The sequence below is a fragment of the Camellia sinensis genome, chromosome 1 (assembly GCF_055761805.1).
Source record: "Camellia sinensis isolate YWXY chromosome 1, ASM5576180v1, whole genome shotgun sequence".
In the NCBI taxonomy this organism is placed as follows: Eukaryota; Viridiplantae; Streptophyta; class Magnoliopsida; order Ericales; family Theaceae; genus Camellia; species Camellia sinensis.
This window is the reverse complement of record NC_138961.1, coordinates 195,994,886-196,007,535: the sequence shown is the minus strand read 5'-3', so window position 1 is coordinate 196,007,535 and position 12,650 is coordinate 195,994,886. Positions and strand designations below refer to the sequence as shown.

The 12,650-nt window shown below is 32.7% G+C and overlaps 2 protein-coding genes across 2 annotated transcripts; both read right to left on the bottom strand.

The window, feature by feature from the left end:
- Positions 1-281: 281 nt before the first annotated feature.
- LOC145821998 (uncharacterized) lies at positions 282-755 on the bottom strand. Its single transcript, XM_082918569.1, has one exon. The coding sequence runs from the start codon at positions 753-755 to the stop codon at positions 282-284; it is 474 nt and encodes a 157-aa protein (XP_082774695.1).
- A 10,355-nt stretch (positions 756-11,110) lies between these two features.
- On the bottom strand, positions 11,111-11,923 carry LOC114301405 (uncharacterized). Its single transcript, XM_028246374.1, has one exon. It carries the CDS (start codon positions 11,921-11,923, stop codon positions 11,111-11,113), a length of 813 nt encoding a protein of 270 aa, XP_028102175.1.
- Positions 11,924-12,650: the final 727 nt, after the last annotated feature.

The following is a 12,650-nucleotide window of genomic DNA, read 5'->3' as shown; positions in this document are numbered from 1 at the left end:
TGTCTATACATCTATACATTAAATCTAACACTCCCATTCAAATCCTCCAACCTTCCCAGTACACATTCAATCCTCTCCCCCTCACCATCTCTCTCTGAACAATATAACATCAAATCTTCTCCGCTCGCCATTTTCGAAACCAATGACCATTTTCTAGTCCTCGGCCTCCCTAATGGCGCACAAAGAAACAAGAAGAGCGATTCAAAGATCGAAATCATGATCAAACTCGCTTCTCTAACCACTGCAAACATGTTCTCATCTGAATCTGATAGATTAGAGACCTATAATTTGCTATCGAATTTCTTCAATTCCGCGAGTGATTTCAAAACTTCCTTCTTCATCTTCTTACTAGAGCACTTGTAATCGTTGATAGCAATACCGATTTTTCTTCTCCGAAGAGCGGATTGAAGGGTTTGAAGATTTGACTTCATTTCCAAAATTGAATCCCTTGTGTTGCTGCATATATCTATGTATTTAACGGACTCTTCTAACAATTTGATCACCCGTTTTTGGCTTTTTTGAGCTTGTTGGGTGAGTGGCAGAGCAAGAAGTTGTTCAATGCATATGTACAGATCTCCAAGGCCAATTAAGCCAATGCGAATCGTCTCTGTATTTGATGAAGAGGATGATGATTTCCATATCTTGAGTTTGTTGAGCTGTTGTTCGATTCGAAGTGCAGTTGGGTGTGATCGAGCCTGCGAGCTAATGGATCGAACATGGTAGTTAGTTTTGGATTTGGGGGAGAAACTAGGCATTTTCAAAGTGGAAAAATTCATATCAATGGTAGGTTTAAAGGGACTGATCCACCATCATTCTCAATTTATACCAGCAGATGATGAAGATGGTTGATCTTCATGTCATGTGAAAAAAAGAAAAAGAAAAAGAAAAAAAAAACATGTGAAGCCGATGTGGATATTTTCTGTGTAATGTACGTTGTACTGTGTTGCCTAATCACTTGTTGTCAATCACTGATGTGGATAGTTTCTATGTACAATATACATCCAATGTACAAACTTTGTTGTCAGCACATGTATCAAGTGGTTGGCCGATGATATTTTTGTGTGTCATGTACGGCACCTGTCCCAAGTGATTGGCCGAGGTAGATATTTTCTATGTAATGTACAACTTGTCACCACTTCAGTCAACACAATCCATATTAGTAGGTATCAAATTTAAGTAAAGATTTGAGTTAAAAGTTTTATTTGATATTAAGCGTTTTAATGTTAAATTTTTAATTTTTATCAAACAATCAGTTTATTGAAAGGACGACCAGGAGGATGCCATGACAATCAACCGGTCTAGTGTAAATTTGAAGTGTAAATTTTCTTCAAATTTTTTCCCAATTCAATCGTCTACCCGGTTAATCGATAGGTCATCTATCCGATCGTCCACTAATGTTCACTTGCAAGATTTGATGTAACTTAATTTGATAAAAAAAAAAAATAGGATTCCCTCAATTTAACACCAATTTGGTGAAACAGTTAGAATACCGTTTTCACCAAATTTTCATCAAATTTAAATTTGATGAAAGATTTGAGTTTGGGTTGAAGATGGTCTAATTATTGAGTATTCTGGTAAGTTAGAGTTTGTTTGGCATCTCCTAAATAAGTGTACTTATTGAGTGATATTACTTCTCTACTTTTTTGTACATCATTTTGTAGAAATTTAAAAAATACACTTATTTAGATCATCACAAACAATCCCTTAGACTAATAGCGTAGCGAAAAAATTTAATGGCGTCTATTATTGTGCATATTTTATATCCTTAAATTATATTTTATTAGACCTATTTTATATTTAATTTAGACTTATTTTATTTATTTTTATATTTTGTTGGTATTTCAAAAGTTGAATGGAAAATTGATGAAATTGGAATAAAAGAGCATCCAAAGAAATCTACATGGAAGAGATCATATAATTAAGGAAAATGTTTAAGATCTACCCCAAAAAAAAAAAAAAAATCATAATTTGACTTATATGTGGCTTGATATATATTAATTTTTTTTTAATGTTTAGTAGTCCCAAAAAGTTTCCTTACACTTATAATCATTAAAATTATAAATTAAAATTTACTTTTATATAATAAGATAGGGAGAAATCAATACAAATATTAAAAAGGGTTAAAATACGACCTTGTTGTTTTATAATTTAGCAATAATTAACACAACTAACATTATACACTGATATCTAATTACACAATCATAATCCATATAAATCACAATCCATTAACTATCCAATAGCAAAACACAAATTATTGGAACAAATTAGGACAAACAAAACTAGGGGAAAAATTATTCACTTAAACTGTGATAGTTGAGAGGGCAAAACAATTATGACAAACAAAATTAACATAGAGAAATTAGGATAAAATTATTCAATTAAAATATGATAAGGAGAGAAGGCAAAAAAAATTAAGACAAAGTTCTTTATTCTATTAAAATCTGATATATATATATATATATATATATTAGAGAGAGTTTATTCTATTAAAATTTGATATATATATATATATATATGAGAGAGAGAGAGAGAGAGAGAGAGAGAAGAAGAAGAAGAAGAAGAAGAAGAAAGAAGTTTTTATTTTGGCAAGGTGGTGGGTTGTTGACATGAGACTCTATTTGGACTAATTATATAATATATATTTATATATATATATATTAATTTTTTTGGATTGAATATGTAAATTTTTAATTAAGCCTAACAATACTTATATATTTATTGGGCCCAATAGAATTTTTTTGGGACCTCTTAAACTGAGTCTCAAGCAATAAAACAAAAATTGAGCCTATTTCAAGTTTTAATATAATATAGAATTAACAAATTGGGTGGGGTAGGGGTTTCTATATTTACACCCAAAAAATCAATTAGTATGTCGAATTTCTCAGTACTCCTATTAAATTATTTAAATATATAATTTATCCTCCATACACCTATTAATTTCCATAAATTACCCTAAAATATATAATATTTTAATTTTATGGTATAGCCAAATAATAACTTTAATATAAAATCAATTAAAAAAAACTCTCATTCTTATCATCTCAGCTATGACATCTTCTTTCCAGCCATTTTTAGGCATGTCTCAGGCATGTTATTCTCTTATCAGTGTTTCATTGTTAATTACTGAAGAAGAAGCATATTGGGTCCAAGTTGAAGAAAGAGAAGGACGAAATGAAAATTAGATCCAAGTCAGCTTGTTTGGCCTTCTAGTGTCGAACAAGATTGTTCATTAAGATTTAGCTTGGCCTAGGTTCGGCCTTAAAATATATGGAAAAAGCCTGAGTTCGAGGGTGAGGCCCGTTCCAATGGGTTATTTCGAAGTCCAACTCATATGCCCATCTAAAAAAAAAAGTTGTATTACTGTCTTCCTTTATCTCACTCATCTTTTTGTTACATATGTTTTTTTTTTTTTAATAAAGAATAATATTAGATATAATGAAAGAAATATCATAAAATATTTTATAAAGATTTTTCATTGTTTGATTAGTGTGTGGTGTTTTATTGTGTGTGTAATCTAATAGTGAAGAATCTTCATAAAAAAATTTCATGATATTTTTTGGGGATATTACCCGTAGGTCCTGTTTGAAATATGTGTACACTATTTAATCCAACAACTTTTGGAGTAGACCTAAAAGTCCTACACGTTTTCAACTATGTAGCTTAGTGTGTTCAATCTGTTAACTGTGTAGGGTTGGCGACTGGGGAGACACGCTCTAGCATACTGTAGCCCGAACTCTGTGAGTAACGATTGTGTAAAGATATGTTCACAAATGATTATCTTCTGAATAACTGAACTGTACCGTTTTCTGAACTGATTACTGTTAACTGAATGAATGTATGTCCTATATTCTGAACTGTATTGTGGCATCCTTAGCACCTACTGTTTACTGTTACTGTTACAGAGATCTCTATCGGTTCCCTCGTGGAACCACTACTGTTTACTGATTGATGGCCATCATTACTGCTCGGTCTTTAAGACCTACTGTTTATTGCTATGCTAATGGATGTACCACATATGATTGAATAACTGTTCTGACTGAAAGACTGAAGTATTGTTTAATGAACTGATTTCATTACTGTAAGGACATTTCATTCATAACCCCTTTACGCATTATGTTATTCACTGGGCTTTAGCTCACTGTTTATATATATATGTAGGTGCTCAGTCACCAGATCGAAGCTAGGAGCGTGGGTTAGACTCCAGTTTTGTCAAGCCAGCCTTTGTGCCTCACTGCGAGGTTCTGGGTTGCCATGCTATGGCTTTGGGGTGTCTTGTTTTTCCCCCGTCTGTCTCCGTACTGTTTGGTTTACTGTATAGACTGTCAGCTACTAACTGTACTGTTATCAAGGGATTAGGTCCCTGTACTGTGTGACTGTAAATTTTGTATAGCCTGTACTGTTATGAATATATGAATGCATGAAAAATCTTTTGGCATACAGACTGTCACAGCTCATTGGGCATTATTTATTTACTGTATTGGCTTCCGCCAGGCCCTGTACTCTGTTTTACTGTACTACTGTTCTGCAGGCCTTCGGTAATCTCGGATTACTGGCTGGTTACGGTGCTAAACCCATAGGGCCAGGTTTGGGTCGTGACACACACCATGCGAACCACCCAAGCTGGTGAGCATGGTTATACACCATGGGAACCACTCAAGCCACCCCATGGCGCACTCCCTAAGTCGCCCCCTTGGTGCACCACCAAATTCTTCTACAACGGTCCGGCATGACCCCGTAAACTGTCCCGACATTGATTCCGGTTAGCTTTTACAACGGTCCGGCATGACCCCGTAAACTGTCCCGACATTGATTCCGGTTAGTTTCTACATCGGTCCGGCATGACCTCGTAAACTGTTTTGATATTGATTTCGGTTAGCTGCTACATCGGTCTAACACGACCACACAGTGTCTTCAACAATGATCTGACACGACCATATAGTGTCTCCTATCCTATTTTATTTTTAGTTTATTTTCCTGTTTTGTTACTCTCTCCAAACTCAAGTTGGTTTGTGCCTATCCTCCTTGAGTTTGAGGGGGGCTATTAATGTATTATATGTTATTAGCTGTTAGTGTTATTAGCTGTAAAGTGTCCAAGCTGTAATCATGATGTCTTTACTTTCGGTTCCTTTAACAACACTGAACATACTTTTCTCTCTATAAAGAAAAGTAAACTTCTCCTTATGTATCACATTGAATATATCAATATAACATTCATATACACAATTCCCTCTTTCTCTATACATCTATACATTAAATCTAACACTCCCATTCAAATCCTCCAACCTTCCCAGTACACATTCAATCTTCTCCCCCTCACCATCTCTCTCTGAACAATATAACATCAAATCTTCTCCGCTCGCCATTTTCGAAACCAATGACCATTTTCTAGTCCTCGGCCTCCCCAATGGTGCACAAAGAAACAAGAAGAGCGATTCAAAGATCGAAATCATGATCAAACTCGCTTCTCTAACCACTGCAAACATGTTCTCATCTGAATCTGATAGATTAGAGACCTATAATTTGCTATCGAATTTCTTCAATTCCGCGAGTGATTTCAAAACTTCCTTCTTCATCTTCTTACTAGAGCACTTGTAATCGTTGATAGCAATACCGATTTTTCTTCTCCGAAGAGCGGATTGAAGGGTTTGAAGATTTGACTTTATTTCCAAAATTGAATCCCTTGTGTTGCTACATATATCTATGTATTTAACGGACTCTTCTAACAATTTGATCACCCATTTTTGGCTTTTTTGAGCTTGTTGGGTGAGTGGCAGAGCAAGAAGTTGTTCAATGCATATGTACAGATCTCCAAGGCCAATTAAGCAAATGCGAATCGTCTCTGTATTTGATGAAGAGGATGATGATTTCCATATCTTGAGTTTGTTGAGCTGTTATTCGATTCGAAGTGCAGTTGGGTGTGATCGAGCCTGCGAGCTAATGGATCGAACATGGTAGTTAGTTTTGGATTTGGGGGAGAAACCAGGCATTTTCAAAGTGGAAAAATTCATATCAATGGTAGGTTTAAAGGGACTGATCCACCATCATTCTCAATTTATACCAGCAGATGATGAAGATGGTTGATCTTTATGTCATGTGAAAAAAAGAAAAAGAAAAGAAAAAAAAAACATGTGAAGCCGATGTGGATATTTTCTGTGTAATGTACGTTGTACTGTGTTGCCTAATCACTTGTTGTCAATCACTGATGTGGATAGTTTCTGTGTACAATATACATCCAATGTACAAACTTTGTTGTCAGTACATGTATCAAGTGGTTGGCTGATGATATTTTTGTGTGTCATGTACGGCACCTGTCCCAAGTGATTGGCCGAGGTAGATATTTTCTATGTAATGTACAACTTGTCACCACTTCAGTCAACACAATCCATATTAGTAGGTATCAAATTTAAGTAAAGATTTGAGTTAAAAGTTTTATTTGATATTAAGCGTTTTAATGTTAAATTTTTAATTTTTATCAAACAATCAGTTTATTGAAAGGACGACCAGGAGGATGCCATGACAATCAACCGGTCTAGTGTAAATTTGAAGTGTAAATTTTCTTCAAATTTTTTCCCAATTCAATCGTCTACCCGGTTAATCGATAGGTCATCTATCCGATCGTCCACTAATGTTCACTTGCAAGATTTGATGAAACTTAATTTGATAAAAAAAAAATAGGATTCCCTCAATTTAACACCAATTTGGTGAAACAGTTAGAATACCGTTTTCACCAAATTTTCATCAAATTTAAATTTGATGAAAGATTTGAGTTTGGGTTGAAGATGGTCTAATTATTGAGTATTCTGGTAAGTTAGAGTTTGTTTGGCATCTCCTAAATAAGTGTACTTATTGAGTGATATTACTTCTCTACTTTTTTGTACATCATTTTGTAGAAATTTAAAAAATACACTTATTTAGATCATCACAAACAATCCCTTAGACTAATAGCGTAGCGAAAAAATTTAATGGCGTCTATTATTGTGCATATTTTATATCCTTAAATTATATTTTATTAGACCTATTTTATATTTAATTTAGACTTATTTTATTTATTTTTATATTTTGTTGGTATTTCAAAAGTTGAATGGAAAATTGATGAAATTGGAATAAAAGAGCATCCAAAGAAATCTACATGGAAGAGATCATATAATTAAGGAAAATGTTTAAGATCTACCCCAAAAAAAAAAAAAAATCATAATTTGACTTATATGTGGCTTGATATATATTAATTTTTTTTTAATGTTTAGTAGTCCCAAAAAGTTTCCTTACACTTATAATCATTAAAATTATAAATTAAAATTTACTTTTATATAATAAGATAGGGAGAAATCAATACAAATATTAAAAAGGGTTAAAATACGACCTTGTTGTTTTATAATTTAGCAATAATTAACACAACTAACATTATACACTGATATCTAATTACACAATCATAATCCATATAAATCACAATCCATTAACTATCCAATAGCAAAACACAAATTATTGGAACAAATTAGGACAAACAAAACTAGGGGAAAAATTATTCACTTAAACTGTGATAGTTGAGAGGGCAAAACAATTATGACAAACAAAATTAAGATAGAGAAATTAGGATAAAATTATTCAATTAAAATATGATAAGGAGAGAAGGCAAAAAAAATTAAGACAAAGTTCTTTATTCTATTAAAATCTGATATATATATATATATATATATATTAGAGAGAGTTTATTCTATTAAAATTTGATATATATATATATATATATATATGAGAGAGAGAGAGAGAGAGAGAGAGAGAGAGAGAGAGAAGAAGAAGAAGAAGAAGAAGAAGAAGAAGAAGAAAAAAGAAGTTTTTATTTTGGCAAGGTGGTGGGTTGTTGACATGAGACTCTATTTGGACTAATTATATAATATATATTTATATATATATATTAATTTTTTTGGATTGAATATGTAAATTTTTAATTAAGCCTAACAATACTTATATATTTATTGGGTCCAATAGAATTTTTTTGGGACCTCTTAAACTGAGTCTCAAGCAATAAAACAAAAATTGAGCCTATTTCAAGTTTTAATATAATATAGAATTAACAAATTGGGTGGGGTAGGGGTTTCTATATTTACACCCAAAAAATCAATTAGTATGTCGAATTTCTCAGTACTCCTATTAAATTATTTAAATATATAATTTATCCTCCATACACCTATTAATTTCCATAAATTACCCTAAAATATATAATATTTTAATTTTATGGTATAGCCAAATAATAACTTTAATATAAAATCAATTAAAAAAAAACTCTCATTCTTATCATCTCAGCTATGACATCTTCTTTCCAGCCATTTTTAGGCATGTCTCAGGCATGTTATTCTCTTCTCAGTGTTTCATTGTTAATTACTGAAGAAGAAGCATATTGGGTCCAAGTTGAAGAAAGAGAAGGACGAAATGAAAATTAGATCCAAGTCAGCTTGTTTGGCCTTCTAGTGTCGAACAAGATTGTTTATTAAGATTTAGCTTAGCCTAGGTTCGGCCTTAAAATATATGGAATAAGCTTGAGTTCGAGGGTGAGGCCCGTTCCAATGGGTTATTTCGAAGTCCAACTCATATGCCCATCTAAAAAAAAAAGTTGTATTACTGTCTTCCTTTATCTCACTCATCTTTTTGTTACATATGTTTTTTTTTAATAAAGAATAATATTAGATATAATGAAAGAAATATCATAAAATATTTTATAAAGATTTTTCGTTGTTTGATTAGTGTGTGGTGTTTTATTGTGTGTGTAATCTAATAGTGAAGAATCTTCATAAAAAATTTTCATGATATTTTTTGGGGATATTACCCGTAGGTCCTGTTTGAAATATGTGTACACTATTTAATCCAACAACTTTTGGAGTAGACCTAAAAGTCCTACACGTTTTCCTCTCTCTCTCTCTCTCTCTCTCTCTCTCTCTCTCTCTCTCATTTTCTCTTTTTTTTTTTTCTTTTTCTTTTCCTTCTCTTTGTCATATCCAATGACCGGTGATCACACATTCCTTACTTTCTTTCTCTTTCTAATACATAGTCACTGGTGACCGACGACCACATTGATTGGGGTTTACGAACAACCACCAACCACCAACATTAACTTGTGACTTCATCCTCACCAACGAAAAAAAAAGAAGATGAGATCTACATCAGATTTGAATAGATCTACATGAGATCCAATTAGATCTAAACCAAAAATAGTTACCGGAGTACAATATTCGTTCTATATCTATCATTTCCTTTGATTTCTCGATTTTTCTACATTTTCTCTGTTACACACGTCTATTTTTCTATTTTAATGGAGAAAAATTTCAAATTCTGAATAAGTTGTTTTTAATTTTTAGTTACAGGCGGTGAAAACTGTAAATTTTTCCAGTTTCAGCTTTTTTGGCACTGAAATGAATCATGCTTTAAAACTGCAAAATTTTGCAATTTTAAAACATTCTTTAGAACTGTTAAATTTTGAAGTTTCATAACATGTTTTCCAGCTTAATAGAATAATGCTTTGAAACTGTAATATTTTACAGTTTCAAAGCTTACTTTTCAGTTTGATCAATATTACAGATTATTTGCTTAAACCCTACAAAAATTGAAAAATAATATATACTTTTTCCTATTGTTGTTTGTTGTTGTTATGTTTTTTAACTATAATTTCTCCATTTAATCTTTTTTTTAAGGCAATATTTTGAATATTCTAGTGAGTTTTCGATGATGTTCTTGACATTTTCCAGTGATGCTCAAAACACTTCGGTGAACTTCTGGCGATACTCAAAACACTCCGACAAACTTTCGGTGATGCTCCGGCGACTTCCTAGTGATGTTGAATATTCCGGCAAGTCTTTAATGAGTTTAACATAGCGCGGAAAACTAAAATCCTAAGGCGAGAATTAAATTTTTTGGAAATCAAAATTTTAATAGCTGAAAGTGCATCTTCGGCGACCAAATCTGACTTTGGTCGGCAAAAGTTAAGTCTTTTAGCTACTAAAAAACAATTAGTAGCCAAAAGTATAGAATTGACGACTAAAAAATATGCTTAGTCGCCAAAAGTGGTCTTCTTTTTTTTATCTACTAAATAGTTTATTTTACATAAATTATGTTAAATAAAATAATTATGTTTATACATATACTTTTATATTAATATGGATGTATGTATTATATAAATAATATATGTCACATATATAATTATGTGGTGGTATAGAGGCGTAGTGGGAAGAGTTTGGTGCATGAAGTTTATGGTGTGGGAGGTTGGTGGTTCGCTAAAGACTTGTTTTTTGCCGACCAAAGGTTTTTTGGTTGGAAAAACCCTCCAAGCCTTTCCCAATAGGGTTTTGGCGACAAACGTAGCGCCCAAAATTCTTGGTCAATAGAATGTCATTGGCGACCAAAAAATAGGCAATTGGCAACCAATATTTTAGTCACTAAAAGTGCCTTTTTTTTGTAGTGTTAGGATTAGATAGATTTTGAATTTTGTGTATAAGACTTATTGGTAAGTGCCCATATTTATTTTATGATAGCTAGTATTACTCTGTAATAAAACAAGATAATTTTTTTTTTTTTTTAAAAAAAAGGAAGAATATCACACAAACTATGAAATTAATAACAATAAATGTATTGATGTAATAATATATTTCAATAAATAGTTTTTTTTTCATCATTTAATATGTAATTCAATTTTAAAATTTTATATTATGATAATAATATCTCTTTCTATTAATTTGTAATTAATTAATTAACTTACTTTTAAAAATTAAAGTCCAAGTTCATATGGGTCAAGTCTGGCCCAAAGCCTAACCTTATGTTTTTAAGCCATAAGGACTTGAATATTAAGAGGTTAGGACCGGTTAGTCTAATCCTAAGTTGTAGACTGTTAAAACCCATGAGCCTTAGCTTTAAAATTTAAGATTTATTTTAAGTCAGACTTATTTATAAATTGTTTTATGAGAAAATAATAATAAAACAAAGAATGCAAGAACAGAGTTTATTTTAAACTAGTCAAGACATCGAATACCATTCTCGTTACTATACAATACAATATACATTGTGATTTATGTACACATCTCTATAGACACAAATAATCTACGCCGCCATTAAAATTACAGTGTTAGTCCTAATTGGAAAGTATATTAAGAAGAGAGACTCTTGTGCGGATCAAATGCCTAAAAAGACAATCCAATCCACTCTCAATTCCTTCAATACTTGCATTCAAATCCTCCAACCTTCCCTGTACACATTCAATCCTCTCCCCCTCACCATCTCTCTCTGAACAGTACAACATCAAATCTTCTCCGCTTGCCATTTTCGAAACCAATGACCATTTTCTAGTCCTCGGCCTCCCCAATGGCGCGCAAAGAAACAACAAGAGCGATTCGAAGATTGAAATCGTGATCAAACTCGCTTCTCTAACCACTGCAAACATGTTCTCATCTGAATCTGATAGATTAGAGACCTGTAATTTGCTATTGAATTTCTTCAATTCCGCGAGTGATTTCGAAACTTCCTTCTTCATCTTCTCACTAGAGCACTTGTAATCGTTGATAGCAATACCGATTTTTCTTCTTCGAAGAGCGGATTGAAGGGTTTGAAGATTTGACTTTATTTCCAAAATTGAATCCCTCGTGTTGCTGCATATATCTATGTATTTAACGGACTCTTCTAACAATTTGATCACCCATTTTTGGTGTTTTTGAGCTTGTTGGGTGAGTGGCAGAGCAAGAAGTTGTTCAATGCATATGTACAGATCTCCGAGGCCAGTTAAGCCAATGCGAATGGTCTCTGCATTTGATGACGAGGATGATGATTTCCATATCTTGAGTTTGTTGAGCTCTTGTTCGATTCGGAGTGTGGTTGGGTGTGATCGAGCCTGAGAGCTAATGGATCGAACATGGTAGTTAGTTTTGGATTTGGGGGAGAAACTAGGCATTTTCAAAGTGGAAAAATTCATATCAATGGTAGGTTTAAAGGGACTGATCCACCATCATTCTCAATTTATACCAGCAGATGATGAAGATAGTTGATCTTCATGCCATGTGATAAAAAGAAAAAGAAAAAAAAGCATGTGAAGCCGATGTGGATATTTTCTGTATAATATACATTGTACTGTGTTGGTCAATCACTGATGTGGATAGTTTGTGTGTACAATGTACAATGTACAGACTTTGTTTCAGCAACTGGGCCAATTGATTGGCTGCTGTGGATGTTTTATTATTAAGAATGTACAACTTGTCACCACTTCAGCCGGTAGTGATAGGTACCAAATTGTATGACTAGGATTATTTTGAACCTCTTTTTTTTTTTGGTTAAATTTTAGTAAAATTTGGATTAAAATTTTTATTTGGTATCAAGTATTTTAATGCTAAATTTTTAATTTTTATCGAATAACTGGTTGACTGAAAGGATGACCGGGAGGATATCTGGATGGTCGTCTGGCCTAACGTAAATTTTCTTCAAATTTTTCCTAATCCGGTCGTCCACCTAATTGACGCCTGAACATCTATCTGGTCGTCCACCAATGGTCACTTGTGAGATTTGATGATAGGTTAAACGTTTCCTTAATTTGATAAAAAAAAAAAGTAGGACTTCCTTCATTTGATATCAATTTGGTGAAATGATTGGAACATCTTTTTCAGCAAATTTTCAACAAATTTGAT